Raw genomic sequence first — 17,227 nt, forward strand, 5'->3', positions numbered from 1 at the left:
GCCAAACTGCTCCTTTTTAATGCAGAATTTCCTGCGATATTGTTAGTAACGGAAACTTTGACATCAATGTGAGAATAATTGCCTTGAATTCCAGCTCAGAATTAGTGACTACCATGTTGGGCTTGTTTTCTTACGGTACTTTGGGGTAGAGTACTTCATTACTTGTGTGGCCTTTCTATTCTATATTAAAGTCTTTGTCTTCTCACTATTACTGTCTTACTCTTGGTTAGGTCAGCTATTAAAACAGATTAGAAATTTGACTTGAAGTGTTTGTAGTGTGAATGATGGAGTTACTTTGACTCAGTAGAAGAAGCCTTAGATGGTCAGAACAGGAAATGTCAACAAAGTTTGTGTATGCCACCAAATATTTCGTTGTGCTTATCTCATGTTTTGAGAGGTTTCCATTCACTGTTTATTGAAATGCTCACAATGTATATAATGTCTTAAGAAACATCTGAGAGTCTAATATATACTTGCTTTGAGCTTTTCAGTGAATCACTACTCATTAAATGGTGCATAAATACAACAAAAGATTTAGTCTTGTGTACATATAGTCATCAAACTGCAGCTTATGGAACTTAATTGTAATTGCTGCTGTTGAGTGCTAATTCATTAAATTCATCACCTTGGCTACATGAGCTATTGCCTGTGAGTAAGCAGAATATCGTGTTGAAATCTTCAGGATTTGTAACCTTGCAAAATGGAGATTCTTTTTAGGTTTGAAGTCAAAATGTCCAGCAGTGTAGACTTTCACCAGGCTGCTGTTCATAGCATTCATAGCTTCCCAAAAAATTACAGAAATCTGTGGAGGGCTTTAGACTTACCTAAGTGATTTGAGGTGTGATTAAAAAATTAGTATTTCTTTGGCATGTCTCTGTCATTCCACTCTCTTCTGGGCTTCAGTAGTGCTGATATTTGTTGATGCCTGCAATCAAGGATGATGCTTTTGTAAGAGGAAGACTTCATAATTTTACGTCTCTTGATGAAGACTTGCCTTTTTCGTAGGGTGGTGGGGTGTTGATGCTTCGTACCTGCACACAGTCTTCAATAAAACACAGTAACTCTGACTCGCATTTTAGTTTTTTGGGAACTTGGAAGAGATCTGCCTTTTAGCTCTTCCTGGGAAGGTCGAAGGGAGGTGACATGGGCAACAGGTCTTTTCAATATCATTGCATATGTTAGATCTTAGCAGAAATAGAAGCATTTTCCTTGTGTGAAATATTCGAATGTTCTTGGAAAATAACAGAAATTTTACATTTGTCTTATAACTAAAATGGGCGCAAAGATAAATGTTTGGAATGCAAAAAAAAAAAGATAAGAGTTTTAACTAGAAATATATGAGAAATTTGAAAGTGAATGTAATTGCTGATCTGAAATCCCAATTGACAAAGTCAGATTTTTAATTAATTTGTTAATTTATTTAAAGATTTTTAGAATGCAATAAAGGAAATTGGCATTAGTAGTATGTATTTCAAACCACTTAGATGGTTGTACTTTCATTTGCCTTAAATACTGAATTTTTTTCCAATGGCTAGCCTGCAGTATTCTTAAAAATACAAAGAATGATCCAACAGAATGGAAAAAAAGTACTGTTTTAAAGTAAAGCATTTGCTTTTTGGATTCTGCTTAGAAAAACAACGTGCAAGCGTATACTTGCTTATTTCTGTATCATGGAACACTTGCTCCTTATTTCATGCCTAGTGATTTTTTTTTTAAGCAATTGCTAAAAATTCATACAGTGATGCATGTGCATGCTCTTTCTTAGCTGATGAGCTTTAAATAGTGAAATGAAAATGCATTGTACTGCAGCTGTTATATTTGCTACTTTTGGTACAGGTAAGTGGATTTCAAATAATATGCCTGACGGGGGAAAAAAAAATTACGATACAGTATAGTAGTGCAACACAGACTGTTAAAATACCCCAGTTTCAAGATGAAAGATGAGATGTTGTCTTCAGCTTTTATTAGATTCTATATACAAATTATTTGATACTTCAGCTGCTTGTAGTGGTAATGGTTATCTTCATACATGGTCAAAAATGTTTTTGAAAATCTTTGGAAAACCATGTTTTTTTCTAAACTAAAATTGACCAGAAATTATGAAAAAAATCCATCAGCCACTGTGAATACAGAAAATTTGCCCATTTGGCGGGGGGGGGGGGGGGGGGGTGTTAAAAAATCATAGCTGTGAGTTATAAAAAACCCAAGTTTGTGGTTTGTTTTTTTTTTTTAAATCAACCTAAATGTTACCTCCCTCAGGGTTTACACTTGGCTCAGTTTGTGTTATGAGCATGTAAGTCTTATATGTGGAATATAACTATTTTTAAATGAGCACTGTTTTTCTTTTGTCCAGAATGTTAGACCTTCTGTTTTTAAGTGACTGGTGTACCTGTAAGTGTTTTGAAGGAAATAGTCTTTCAAGCATCTATCAAGACTCAAAAGTCTCCTGTGGATAAAACATGTCAAAAAAAAAAAAAGGGGGGTATAAGAAATACCTCTTTGTAGTAGTTCACTCCAGGCATACATAGGGATGCTGGTTCTTTTTGTGCCATTCCCAGCATTATTAACAGGAGGAAGTAATTTCAGAAGCTTTGGTGGAAGTTACTTTTGTGGGCCCTTGGTAGCAGAAGGGAATAAGGAAAGTTAAAACAATAAAGCACCCATTTGTGTTTGTGATGTTCATATTAGTTCATCCTTGCAACCAGTCTGGCCCAACATGTTGATGCTTGAACTCAGTGATAGGGATATCTAATCTCCAGGTCAGCTCTTTTAGCCTGCAGATTTACTTTCTTGGAGCCTAATTATTACTGCTGTTACATCAGCCGAAGACTCAAACTATAAGGCAACCTATGTTCCCCTTTACTTAAGAAGTGTTTAGATGAGATCTTTTATGACTAGCTGCCTGGTCTCATTATTGCTCTATGCAAAACAAAAACCCCCACTTAATTAAACAAGAAACAACGAAAAAGTTTTTCTAGACTCTTCTTCCCCGGCTGCTTTTTTTGCACGTAAAGGAATGGGGTAGGGTGGAACTTAAGTGTGTTCTGTGATTCCTTTGGGTGATGTCATAATTTTCAAACCTTAACTGGAAAAGGGAGATTTTTGAAATGCTTAAGAAAAAAGTAAATGTTCAGTACTTGGTTAAATAGGTGTTGAAAGTTTTGGGGGCTTCAAAAGGCAGTTCAAAAAATGAACTTCTTTTTTGTCTTAATGTTTTAGCTTTCTTTGTTTTACCTAAGTCTTGAACCCATTCAGTTGTTTTGCTACAGAAACTAGTCTCCATGCATTACATGTGTCTACTTGAAAATAAAAAACAAATTTTACAATCGAGTGGGAAATGGCTTCAAGTCCATTTTGTCTGTAATGGAAGGTGAATGAAGGCCACCATGTTCTATCAAATCTCCACAAATGATTCATGTTCCATCAAATCTCCACAAATGATTCCTTTTCTCCCTCATCCCTTCCACTTCAGAAGTGTTCTGGAGAGCCAGAACACTAACTTACTGTTCAGGGACAGTGACAATTGATATCATTCCTCCTCTACTAACAGAAAGGCTGTATTGGAATACAATTCACCTACCAAGAACCGGAATGATTTCAGGTTATTGCATGGTTATGTGAGCCTCTTTTGAAGTAAGCCATTACTTTTTCCATATTTGTGAAGTTGATACTTCTCAATTAACAAGAAAATAAGGGATCTGAAATGAGGCTTGCTTGTTCATTCATTTGTGATATAACTGCGTGAAACTATTTCTGGTAGTTTGGATAAGCTGTTTCCTCGAGTACTGTAATCATCAAGAATGTAATTCAAACAAATCTCTCATAGAAACTTCTTATTCTGAAAAAAGTTGATGTTGGGGAAGTGAGGGGACCCCTCAACTCCTAGGAGTTAGAGTATTGTTACGAATAATTAGTCCTTCCCTGTTTGATAATGTATTTATCGGATTGTATTAGTTAAAGTGGGATCTTTTATATTTGCTGGACATATGGATTTATCAGAATTGTACCATTTAGAAAAAAGTATAGACCTCCTCTGGAAGGAGACATAGAGTTAAAACTTGGAGTAGGAATGGCAAGCTCTAGATATTTACGCTATATATTCTGAAAGACAAGACTCTTGGCTTGTCTTAAAAACCAAGCATAATCAGTATTCAGTACTTATTGAAGTAATGTAGTTTTGCAGTATTGTTGCCTAAGCAACAATATTTGTCATCTTTGTTGTAGGAAGAAAGCTGCTAATGCAGTTATGGGTGTACTCTACTATTCTATATTATTTGTGCTGGGGGTTTTCCACTTGTGGAGTTCTTGTTATGTATTAGTTTTGCATACATTAGGATTAACATTCTCTATGCTTATTTGCTACAGAAGTGTTAAGATAAAATTCTGAGAACTTGTAATGAGGAAGATTTTTACTTTCTATTATAAATCCTTTTATTAAAAGCAGTAAGGAGGTGGAGCGGACAATTTAAAGCAACATACTGTATTTTCTTCCTTTGTAGATGATGGAGAGAAACAGCAAAAACGTTACAGGCTTTCATCAAAAACCTCTCCAAAAGAGAGTTGTCAGTTGCCTGCGTTGCCATTGGTAGACCAAGAATCTTCATCTTACAAGGAAAGATTTATTCCTCCTGAGCTTAGCATTTGGGATTACTTCATTGCAAAGGTAATTTTTTGCTATTATGACAGTTAAATATCTTCTGTCATTTCTGGAATGGTATTTTTTTTTCTTCTTAGTCTTTATGCTAGGTATCAATTTAGATGTGTGATAGAAGCTGCCTGTTTTTATTACTCATATTTAGCTTTTTCTAAAGCACTGCCTGTGGGTATTTTTGAAACAGCTTTCTTAAAAACTGTTGTTATGAAATTAATTTGTTTTCAGATAATGGTGTGAACAAAACACTTTTTACAGTTGCAGAGTACAAATACATAAGTAATTATGGATCAGCTGTTTAGATGAACAAGGAAATATGAGAAGCTTTTTATCATCTATTTCAAATGGGTGAAATGAACGTGTATACTTACTAGAAATCAAATTATGTTGCCTTCTGTCAAGTCTGCTGTGGCAGATCTTTCTTTGTAGAAAGTTACGTAATTATTTGGAGTTGTACGGCACATTTCTATATCAAATACTAGCCATATCAGCAAAATAAATATGTAAGCAGTATTGTAGGAGCAAGGACAAAAAAGAAATTGCAAATACTGAGTCACACAGTGGGGCACTGATGGTGGGCTTACCGTAAATATTGAACTCTTGTAGGCAGGGGATAGGATTTTCTTGGTTTTTACTCCTCCAAGCCCTTGGAAGAACTAGGGAGAAAATACGCTGGTGATTTTGACTTCTCTCTGACAAATAATAAGCTTGTGTGTCCTACGTGTGGGTTCATATATCTGACGTAAAAGTAAAGCAAAATAAGAATTGGAAAACTGCTAGTACTTTCATTTTCAGCATTAGAATTTTGAATAATATAAAAAATAGTTAAGCTGTTAAAGTACGCAATGCTCATGGACAGTTAACCTTTTCATGAGGCACAAACTCCAAATGTTACTAAATTGAGTAAGATGATACGCATTAAATATTATAATGATGTATTTTTTAAAAGATAATTTAAAACTAGATGTTGGCTAGAAGATACTCAAGGAATATTGTTTAAATTTTTAGCCTTTTCTTCCATCGCAAAGTAGAGTGGAATATGATTCAGAAGAGAGTCAGGAAAGTGGCGAAGATGATGAAGATATTGATAGAGATGTATTTGCATCAAATTCACATAATCAAGAGCATTCTAATTCAAATTCGTACAGGTAAGTAACACTTTAGAATGCAAGATGTTCTGCAATGGCTAGACGTGCATTTCTGGCCTTTTACTTTTGAGATAATGCACCAGTTACTTGATATTTCATGGCAGTGCATTATCTAGACTTAGTAGTTAATTTTTCACAATGATTATTTTGCTCATTTTATTAATACATGGTATAGTGACTTTGAATTCAAAGTATCTATAATAACCTAAAATACTGTTTGTAATTTTGAGCAGTTTATAATGAGGATTTAAAGCTCTAAATTTAAATCCTAGTTGTGAATAAGTGAGAAAAGTTCATTTTCCTATTAGTAAATGACTTACTAGTGCTTTCTTGTTAGTTGGTCACTGATGAGATTGGCAATGGTTCAGCTGGTACTTCACAATTTGAAGATTTTCTACCCTTTGGCTGGACATGATCTTTCAGGTAATAAGCAGCAGAGTTGTGTTTTCATGCTTAATAACCACATATAAAATCAGTAATGTGTTGAATAATATGTATGTTGTAGTTTTATTTTTAGTTCAAAAGTTCTTAATTTTTCCATGATCTAGGAATAATTGTTCTGATACTGTTTATGATACAGGTATATTTATGAAATTACATAGTGTATGGGTAACATGAGTGGGTGAAAAGGAATGCTCAGTAGTTAGCAGAAGTCTCTGCATACTTAGTTTTTTCTTTCCCTCTTAGTCATACAAGAATGTTTACAATATTTATTTCTTGGTGGAAACCCTATAGTTTTTTTGAAATTCAAGTTATATCATTCCTACTCCTTGTTTCACAGAATCATAGAATCATGGAATAGTTTGTGTTGGAGGGGACCTTTAAAGAGGATCTAGTCCAACCCCTGTGTTGTGGGCAGGGACATCTTTCACTAGATTGTGTTGCTCAAAGCCCCATCCAACCTGACCTTGAATATTTGCAGGGATGGGGCGTCTACAGCCTCTCTGGGCAACCTGTTCCAGTGTCTCACCATCCTCATTGTAAAAAATTTCTTCCTTATATGTAATGTAAACCTACTTGCTTTTAGCTTAAAACCGTTACGCCTTGTCCTGTCACTACAGGCCCTGGTAAAAAGTCTTTCTCCATCTTTCTTGTAAGTCCCCTTCAAGTACTGAAAGGCCGCAATAAGGTCTTCCCGGAGCCTTCTCTTCTCCAGGCTGAACAAGCCCGACTCCCTCAGCCTTTCTCCATAGGAGAGGTGTTCCATCCCTCTGAGTGTTTTTGTGGCCCTCCTCTGGACCCACTCCAACAGGTCCATGTCTTTCTTGTGCTGGGGGCCCCAGAGCTGGATGCGGTACTCCAGGTAGGGTCTCATGAGAATGAATTAGAGGGGGCAAATGACCTCCCTCGCTCTGCTGACCACGCTTCTTTTGATGCAGCCCAGGCTGCGATTGGCTTTGTGGGCTGCAAGTGCACATTGCCGGCTCATGTCCAATTTTTCATCCACTGGTATCCCCAAGTCCTTTTCCCACGACTGCTCTCAATCCATTCGTCGCTCACCCTGTATTGATACTGGGGATTGCCCTGACCCAGGTGCAGGACCTTGCACTTGTGCGTGTTGAAGTTCATGATGTTTGCGTGGGCCCACTCAAGCCTGTCAAGGTCCCTCTGGATGGCATCCCTTCCCTCTAGCAAACCAACTGCCCCACTCGTCTTGGTGTTATCTGCAAACTTGCTGAGGGCACGCTCACTACCACTGTCTATGTCATTATCGAAGATATGGAACAGTACCGCTCCCAATACACACCCCTGAGGGACACCTCTTGTTACTGATCTCTATTTGGACATTGAACCGTTGACTGCAGCTCTTGGATGCATTCAGCCAATTCCTTATCCATCGAATAGTCCATCCATCAAATCCGTATCGCTCCAATTTAGAGTTAAGGATGTTGTGTGGGACCATGTCAAAGGCCTTACAGAAGTCAAAGTAGAGGACATCAGTTGCTCTTCCTTCGCTCACCAGTGCAGTCAGCCCATCATAGAATGCCACCAGATTAGTCAGGCACGATTTGCCCTTTGTGAAGCCATGTTGGCTTTCTCTCATCACCTGCCTGTCATCCATATGCCTTGACATAGCTTCCGGGAGGATCTCTTCCATGATGCTTAATTTATGTCAGCATTGGAGAAGTCTGTTCCTGTATTTAGCAATGACAGCACAAAGCAGTTAATCTTTTTATACTTGCGAATATCAGGTTGAGGTTTGAATAAAGCTTACTTTTGGAGATATTTGAAATACACTTCAGCTTTCAGCTGTGGAATTATCTTCGTCAAGGTTATAATGGAGAAGGAAGGGCTTTTATTACTGTGTACTTGTCTTTCTAGAGCTTCCAGTTAGCTCCCCGATATGCCATGCAGTTTTGAAAACACTACAGCGCTGGGAACAAGTTCTTCTCCGACGTCTTGAGCTATATGGGGGTCCACCTCAACATTATATTTCAGTTCATGCTTCTGAAGATGCCCTAGCTGCTGGTCCTGCATTGCTTCGCCATAAAACTTTACTTGAGCCTACAAACACTCCATTCAGGTGAGTCTAATTTCTATAAACACTGACTGTAGTATCTGTAATATACATCAAGCATTATGTTGTTAGTGCATGTGATAGACCATAACTTCAATAATTATATAAATGCCAGTTTCTAGATTTGCACTAATCCATTGTGAAATTGTGGGTACGCGTCAGAATTCATGCATCTCTGGTCCAAAGCAAGATCAGGAAAAACAATCAAAAGTTTCTCACTTTTTAAAGTTCTTTTATTGAAGCTTAACATACTGATTGGCATGTCTCTGTGGAAAAACTATGGTTGACAATAAAATAATGACAAATGTGCACTGAGAGATAATTAAGGATGAGTGACAATGAAATAAATTGCCCCAGCTTTGGAGGGAATAAAATTACGTTCTTATCAGTATCTTTCCTAAAATCAGAGAATAAATATTTACTATTTATAATATTTGCATAGTTGTGACTCCACATAATTGCATGTTCAGCTAGGAAAGTGTGCTCAGTTTCTTAAATTGTCACTTTTAAAATAGATTTCTGCCTTTTTAATCTTACTGTCACCTGTGGTCGGAGAATCAACAGAAAATCTGTCTTTTTGTTGTAAAATACCTCACAATTGTCACACTTAATTTTAGTAACTTGTAAAAAGGAACAGCTTAACATGTATCTGCTGCCTGGCATTATTTTTAAGTTATGATTTAAATCGATTCAGGGTTTGATGGTTTTTGGCCTGCCATAAGCAGCTATATTTGTATTTACAGGTTTTGCTTGAGTGTACAGTTTCTAGGGATAAGCATAAACATTTGAAGTGTGATCTGATTCTACAATCCTTCCAATTTTGTTACTGAAGTCATGGTTGTTTCAGAGATGTTACACAGCTGATGATGCATTCCTAGCAGGAAGTGTTAGTCATTCATTGTCCATGTGATAGAAACACTCATTAGCAATAAACAGAAATGATCCGTATTGTAAAGAATGAGGTGGACTAATAAATAATCTGCATGCTGACCTTACTGTGGTGTAATCTCTTAAAGAGATTTTTCCCACTTGTCCCAAGATAGGAGGTGAAAATGCTACGTGTTCTTTTCCTTCTTCCTTTTGCACCCCTTCTCACACATAGGTTTGTCAGGAAGATGGTATCAGAATGCTTCCGAATAGGTATTGTACAGTATTTAGAGAGCTGTAGTTTTGCTTCAGCATTTCTTCTGACTATAGTTTGATTAGAATATAAGATATTGCAGTCTCTTATAAGTATGAGCATGATGTAAATATTTCTTTTAACTTTGTTCTGTAGATCTCACAGTCATGTTGCACTATCTGTGAAGAGGCTTTGGCAGTACTTGGTTAAACAGGAAGAAGTCCAGGAAACCTTTATCAGAAATATTTTTGCAAAGAAGCGATGCCTAAACGAGGTTGGTATGGTATATAAAATGCATAAAGTGTTGCAGGTCAGTCTATGAGCTTTTACTTAAGTTATTTGGCTGGCTTGTTTACTATCTAGAGCATGAGTGGATAATATACTTGGCTATGACTCTAAACCTACAGTATTTCCTATTAAAAATCTTTGTCCACTGTTTCATTGAAAACAAAAATAATCAGTCTTTGTAGACTGGTAACTAATACCACTTAGCTACAATCAGCCTCTTCGTTAAGATCAGTATAAAAGCTGCCTCAAAAGGCTGACAGACTTCAAAATTTCAAAGATTAAAAACAGTAACCTAATCAGTCAAAGTTCTAAAAGTTTGAGTTTGTCCCTACCATAGTCATCCTGGGTTTATCCACTGGTTTCTATCATGTTATGATTCAATTTTAATAGGAAAAATCGTCATACAACAGTTGGTATTTCTGTCCCTGATAACTTGTCCCAGTGTCTAGCTGGATTCCAGGTTCCAGATTCAGTTAAATGTTTTAAAGTTGTGGTTCTGTAATGGAGTTTTGGGTTTTTTTCCTTCCTCTTTAGTTGCTCCTTTTCTTACTCACCCCTACTCCCAATAATTCGAAAGAATCACTTGTATTATAGAAAAACTATGGAGTAGCAGAAACATAGAAGAAGCAAGCAGATCCAAACAAACATGCAGGAGAAAACGAGTATTCATGACTAGTAAAGCCATGGCAGCAAAGAGTTCTGTATGAGCTAATCTTTGTCCTGTCACAACTAGAATATTAGCTTGTTTGAGTATTTGTGGCTAATTGTGTTCGCTACAGACTGCAGTTAAAAGGAAAGTTGTTCCTTTTGTCTTGTCCTTTGAAGATGCACCATTTCTGATCATGTCTCATGTTAATGCAGCCATGTTGCTAAGCTGTATGGAAAGGTATTTTGGAATATTTTAGATGTGCTTTATGTGTTTCCAAGTAAGATCATTGACAGCCTTACCCAGCATAGGTGGTGTTGGCTTTATTTTGTATCCTCATGTTACTGATAAAATGTCAGTGGAGATCACTTATTTTCAAGAAATTTGACTTTTGAGATGGACAAGGTGCTATTACAGTACAGAATAGGTAAGTCAGTGTCTTCTGTACTGAATAGAGAATTTAGAGTGTGCAGACATTCTGTTGTGTTTCGATTGTCCTGTGTTGAGGCAAACAACGAGGAATTAAGTATTTCCTTGATACTTTGCATGTTATGTCTTATATATATTCTTTGTTCTGTGGTTGTTCTTTCCTTGGTGAAGTCATTAGAGGAGCACAATGAAACCATGAAAAATTCTGTGCTGGAGGAGCCCATCATCAATAAGGTACACAGTAGTAATGCTCAAATTAATTAGACCTTACATCATTATCAAATATTTCCTTTTTGAAATGGTGCTGATCTCCCTTAAAAAAAATCTTTGCTGACATAGCAAATAAACTTAAAAATTCAGTTTTGCAAGAGATTGAGTTAAACTAGTCTTGTTATAGAGCCTATCTGAAACTAAATGTATTTTAGAAAGCTGGATTAAACAACCAGGTAAGAACGATATGGATTATCAAATTCCATAGCTACACCAAGTGAAGAGCTGAGGTTGAGATTTGCCCAAGTGACAAAAATTCAGTAGTACGATGGGAACATAGTACATATAGGACCTTTCACCAGTCTGAGATGGCTAGAATAGTTGCCTATAAGTGAAGGTGGTTAACTGAAGTTAGAGCAGTTTGTTAGCATGATAGTAGTTTGCTACTGAAAACTTTCGCTGAGCCTTAGTTTTAAGATGGTGACAGATGAACCCATATAATAACTTTATAGCAACTTTCTTGAAAGATTGACATGAGAGACTAAAAAGGTATGATACTATGCCTAGAAATGCAAACAAATACTGTATTTTTCAGGCTTCCTTTTACAAAATTAGTGAGAAGACAGAAATGAGAACACCCTGTGATGTCCTTTGGCTACTTTGTTGTTACTAACTATGTGATAAAGCAATGTTAACAAGTAGGTAATTGGAACTGACTGGCCAAAAATAGGTTTAATTTCATGTGGGTTTGTTCACCACACAACACAGATCATATGTTTTGTATCTGTTTGTCACTGCAGTTTTGTGCAGTTTTATATACATAAGATCACCAGAGTATCAATTTTGTTTTAATCCTAAAAAACATATTCTACTTCGTGATGTATAACAGCTACAGACTTTTTTCAGACTTTGAAAAAGACTGTTTGCAGTTCTTTGACAGCACCATCTTACTGTTTTTCAACTAATATATCCTTGTTTAAATCTTTTGAAGACCAGAGAATTAAGAAATTGAAGGGGCGAGGCTGGGAAACAGTAGTTCTAGAATAATTCTTTGTGTTTTGAAGAAAATAGAAAATTTTACATTTGTTATTCAGGTTTGAATTTTTACGCCACTGTTTGTTTGGCAATGCCTTTTTTTTACTGTAAAAGTATTTGGTAACTACAACAGACTGGAGTCTGTAATTATCAGTTTAATACTTGCAATGCTGAGCTCTAATTTTGAACAGGAGTACTGCAGTGCTGCTAGAGTTTAGAATTTTATTGTGTGCTGTTGTATATCTGGATGCATTTCTAAAATACAAAAAGGTAGACAAGATTCAGATACAACATTAGTTCACATTAAGGGGAAAAAAACCAAGTGATAGTAAAAAGTTTGTGGTACTGGAATGTGCAGGATTCCAGATTTATTTAATTGTTGAGAATGGTGAATAGATAAGCTGACAAAGTTCAGATTTATTTTCCTGCTCAGGATCTTGTCTGCACTTTCTTTTGGACCATTTCATCAGTTTCAGTGGCAAAAAGTATTTGCTGAGAGCATGAAAAGACTTAGAAAATTTTTTTAAGAACAAAACATCAAGATTCAATTTTTTATTATCAACACCCTCAAGTGTGCATGTAGCCTCACTGGTTTTCAGCATCCCTGAAAAGCTTGAGAATGAACACAGTACTGAGACTTCTGTGACAAATTATGCTTTCTGTGTTGCTGTGGTAATCTCAACATGGCAGTGAGATGCTAGATTATTACACATGAAACAGGTTTACTGTAATTATTACAGGTTATATTTGTCATATTTTCTTAGAATTAAAATCAAGAAAAAAACCCATGAAATATCATACGATCCAGTGTTTGGTCTCTGTACTTCCAGTTAAAAGCAGTGTTGCACAGAAGTTTGCATTTAAATGTGCTTTACTTTTTAAATACAGATAGAAACAGATTTGGGATACCCAGGAGGCAAGGCAAGAATAATCCATAAAGAGTCTGACATCATTACTGCTTTTGCAGTCAATAAGGTGAGTATAAAGGAAGTAGGATAACCTAATTGTCTTGTACTTCCACCTGATAAACAGGTGGTAGTCCCATTGTGAATGGGCAAGATATCCTTTGCCAGCCACCCTGCTACAGCTTGAACTCTTAGCCCTCCCTTCTCTAAAGCACTTCATTATCTTTCCATAATGAAACAGTTCTACTACAAATTATCTTTTTTTCTATTGTGCAATGGATTGAGGGAAGGGAGAGGTGGCCTTTATTTTTTCTTTAAGCTTGTGCGTAGGCGTATTTTTCCTTCTCTGTCAAAGACAACCAGGAAGTCATCTTTTCTCCTGTTTAACCATTTAAGCCTGCAGAAGTGGAGGAGAGGAGCTTGGTTGCAAGCACTGTAGTATAGTTACCTCTTGTTTATCCTCTGAGGAAAGCAAGGAGAAACTAGGGCTGCTTGAGAGCGGTGTAAAATACAAATAGTGTGTGATGCTATCCCAGATGCAAATAAACTTTTAAAAGGGAAGTGTCAATTTTAGACAGTTTAAGTATATAGATTTGTAGACATAAATGTTTGGGTTTTGTAAATAGATTAAGTGTATGTTTTTGTGAACAACTGTACCATAACCAGAGAAGATAAAAAAAAAGCACCTTTTGAGTATTCCTTTTGTATCTGCCTTTGTGTGTTTTACTTTTTTTTCAGGCGAATCGGAACTGCATTGCAATAGCATCGAGTCATGACATTCAAGAATTAGATGTTTCTGCAATTTTAGCTACACAAATCTATACCTGGGTTGATGATGATGTGGAAATAGAAAATAAAGGGTATACTTCCTATGTTTCCAATATCACAGCTTGACTGTGTATAAATCAGTGTAACAAAGCATGGTATTTAATGTTGTTGTTTGAAATCTAACTTATAATGTTGTTTCATTTATAGGGCTGATGATTTCTTAGTTATACATGCTCGTGATGATCTGGTAAATGTTCAGGGAACCACTCCTTATACTCATAGTAATCCCGGCACACCTATCAATATGCCTTGGCTTGGTAGTACACAAACTGGCAGGGGTGCATCTGTGGTAAGTCGCTTGTCAAAGATTAGTCTTATGTACTCTATCTACTTCTGTCTGTTCAGTGTTGCTAGTTATATTTCACAATTAGTGTGTAAGTAAATGTTACTTTTCTGTGTAATCAAGGCGAGCTGGAATTTTTTATAATCATCCAATTAATAGGCTAAAATACTGCACAGAATTTAAGATACACCAACTAAGCAAGCGAAGTTTTTAGTCAAGCCATATATGCTTTCTTTACTTAATATACATCATTTAAAAATAAAGAATCAGGGTTCAGGTAAGAAGTTGCAGCATGAATTGTTCTTAATGTCTTGAAGCCAAATGCTGTATCTAAAAAGCATATATTCAGGAGATTTCACGATATAAATTTGTAAAGATTGGGTAGAAATATTTGTGTGAAATATCGAGGTAGCTTTTATTTTAAGCATAGCCTTAAGTTTCATTCTGAGTTCCAGACTATTCCAGTTTTTATTTAAATATCACCTTCTGCTCTAGTACAAAGTATCATTGTAGTGCACTGTATATTAGTATGAGCCTGTATTACAGAAAGGACAGCGAATGAACTCCTAAAACAGATTTCACTGGCAGGACAGAGGCTTCAAATGAAATGAATTAAACTCTGGAAACTGGGCAACTTAAACTTGGGAAAAATGGAGATTCTTGGTTTCATAAGAACAATGAGGAAGGCAGGACTGCAGAAATAGGACCAACTACAAACCACGTGTAGTTTGAACTACACGTCATGCTGATGTATGACTGTTTATCTCCAAAGCTGTTGTCAGCTTGGTCTTCTTTGAAGTGCTGCACAATTTTGCTGTAACTCTGCTTAATAGCATTATTAAATTTCTCACTTCTGAAGATCATGTTTTAGAGGAGATAATCAGTTTCACTGTTTGGCATTTCTGAAATACACTAGACTGAGGGACACCCAGTAAAATGTGACTATGTCCACATGAGCAAATTGATCCTTCTTATCATAGAGGTGACACCTGCACAAGGGTAGCTCTTATTTTTAGAAATAGATTCTGTGTCTGGAGTGAAGCTTGGCCCTGAGCAAAAAGCTATTAGCTCAGATTTAATTCAGATCAAATGATAATTCTAGTTTGGCCGTTACATACTTACCTTAGTTCCTATGCAGCATCGATTCTCTCTGATAATACAGATCTGTTGATTATTTAGCTGGGAGATGCTTGTTTGGAGCCACTTAACTGGGCTGAAATGGTCATACAAGACACCCATATCTCTCAGCCTATCTGCACATAGATGTGGAGTTTTCCTGGATAACTGAATACGTTAAGTCTTGTGACTTGGCTGCACTTTGTGGCATTTAACAGCTCAGAGCAAGTCCATAAGTGGTGAGAGAATGAACAAACCATATGTTAATTCATATTGTAGTTGATTTTTGAAAATATCTGATGATTAAGAGGAGTAAATAAGGAATAAGCATTATAAGAACGGCAATGTTATCCACACGTGGAAGTGGGTATTGTGCCAGTACCTACTCCCCTCCCTTCTATTTAGGAACTACTGATCCTAGTTGCCAGTCTTCCAGCTCTAGTATCGCAATCAGGTCTCTTCTGCGAGTATTCTTTGAATGCCTTTGCCACATTCTCCTCTCACTTCCATTTATATATGTACACAAATGTATGTGTAGAATTTGTGTTTGTGTATTTCTCAACAAAGTAATTACATAATCTATTAATGTAAACTGTTCTTACATGACTTTCTATTTTATATGTAGTATAATTTTCTTACCTAAAGATACATAGCTATGCTTGTGTTGAATGCATTTGCTGTTAAACTTTGGACCTAGATTTTGTTTGGCATGCTGTTTGACTGTGGCAGAGTAGAGAACCTAACATAGCACACAACGACATCTGCCCACTAGGGAGGGGAGACAAAGGTACGGAATGAAGATAATGAAGGAAGGTAGAGAGATTCTTGGGAGGAAATAGTGTTACTGTGGAAGGACTCAAATCTGCAGGAAAACCAGCTTCACCAAAATCTTTCTGTTGCTACTATTTGTCACTTTGTTCTTTCGGATACTGCTTGTGATCCTTGTTCTCATCTTTGCTTTTCCGTAATTTGCATCCCATGTAGTAGATAGTCCACTGTTCTTTACCATTACTGGCTTTTCGGTCTTGTTGTCTTTGCTTCATTTCCATCAACAAGGGAAACTATTGGACTTATGATACTCAGGCAGTTAACGTTTTATTAGCTCTAAGGTTTTTCTGTTACTCTTCTTCACTGTTTCCTGTTACGCAGTTCATACAAGGTAAGTAAGGAGGCTCACCACCAGATCCTTCAGTGCAGTGTTTTTACACAGTTCTCACAGGAGGTGTTTCTAAGAGAGCACTGAAGTAAATAGTATGTGCTGTCAGCTTTGAAACTCACGTAATGTTCAACAGCTTGTCTTCCAAGCCAGGATGACTGACACCAGTATTCACCAGGTTAATAACTGGTGGGTCAGATTTTAAGCTTTTTTTATTCTTCAGTCTTAGTGTGCATTAGGCCCAAAGCACCCAACTCTCCAACAAAGCAATCAGCGTTCTAGCCATCAGCTATTGTTAAGAGCAAACTGAGGGCTAGCAGTATCAAATGTCAGTTACATTGATAATGGCAGTATATGCATTTGATAATGATACTTGGCTTCTGAATCACAGACGCTGCACCAGAGACTTATGTTAGCATAGTCTTTCAAAGGCACGTTTCTGTAAGCTTGCATTTTTCCAAAGCATAATCTAGTAGTGGTTAGGAGACCATGACGCATGCTTATTTGCTGAATGAAGGAAGATGATTTCCATTGATTTCTGGGTAAAAGTAGCTGTAAAGCTCAACACAACCCTTCATTTTGGTGAAGAAATCGAATGAGCCTGAATAATTGTTCTTTCACTTACACATAGAGATAAATTTTAAGTTTAGAGAGCAAAGTATTGCAATTATTTACTGACTGGTATATGCACTAATGTTTGAAGAATACCATCCTCTGTTGTCTGTCCTAAATCTTATAATGTATCTATAGTTTTATTCACCACTGTTTTACCAAATGATTGAGCTTTTTTCCTTGTCATTTAAAGTACTTCCAGAAAAAAAGGAAAATACATATTTGAAGATCTTATTTTTTTATCTTCAGGAAAGTGTTTTGAAATAAACTTGGGTAACTGAG

General features: G+C 36.5%; 1 protein-coding gene across 2 annotated transcripts in view; it reads left to right on the forward strand.

The window, feature by feature from the left end:
• Positions 1 to 17,227, forward strand: part of DMXL1 (Dmx like 1) — an 85,793-nt gene that overhangs the window by 58,451 nt on the left and 10,115 nt on the right. For both annotated transcript variants that reach the window (XM_050913447.1, XM_050913448.1), the window contains exons 29-37: positions 4,500 to 4,663; positions 5,660 to 5,799; positions 6,137 to 6,222; positions 8,122 to 8,323; positions 9,594 to 9,711; positions 10,972 to 11,034; positions 12,934 to 13,020; positions 13,689 to 13,810; positions 13,926 to 14,067. In XM_050913447.1, coding sequence (XP_050769404.1) covers positions 4,500 to 4,663; positions 5,660 to 5,799; positions 6,137 to 6,222; positions 8,122 to 8,323; positions 9,594 to 9,711; positions 10,972 to 11,034; positions 12,934 to 13,020; positions 13,689 to 13,810; positions 13,926 to 14,067 — 1,124 coding nt within the window. The remainder of the gene's footprint in view (positions 1 to 4,499; positions 4,664 to 5,659; positions 5,800 to 6,136; positions 6,223 to 8,121; positions 8,324 to 9,593; positions 9,712 to 10,971; positions 11,035 to 12,933; positions 13,021 to 13,688; positions 13,811 to 13,925; positions 14,068 to 17,227) is intronic.

This window comes from Gymnogyps californianus, chromosome Z, assembly GCF_018139145.2.
Source record: "Gymnogyps californianus isolate 813 chromosome Z, ASM1813914v2, whole genome shotgun sequence".
In the NCBI taxonomy this organism is placed as follows: domain Eukaryota; kingdom Metazoa; phylum Chordata; class Aves; order Accipitriformes; family Cathartidae; genus Gymnogyps; species Gymnogyps californianus.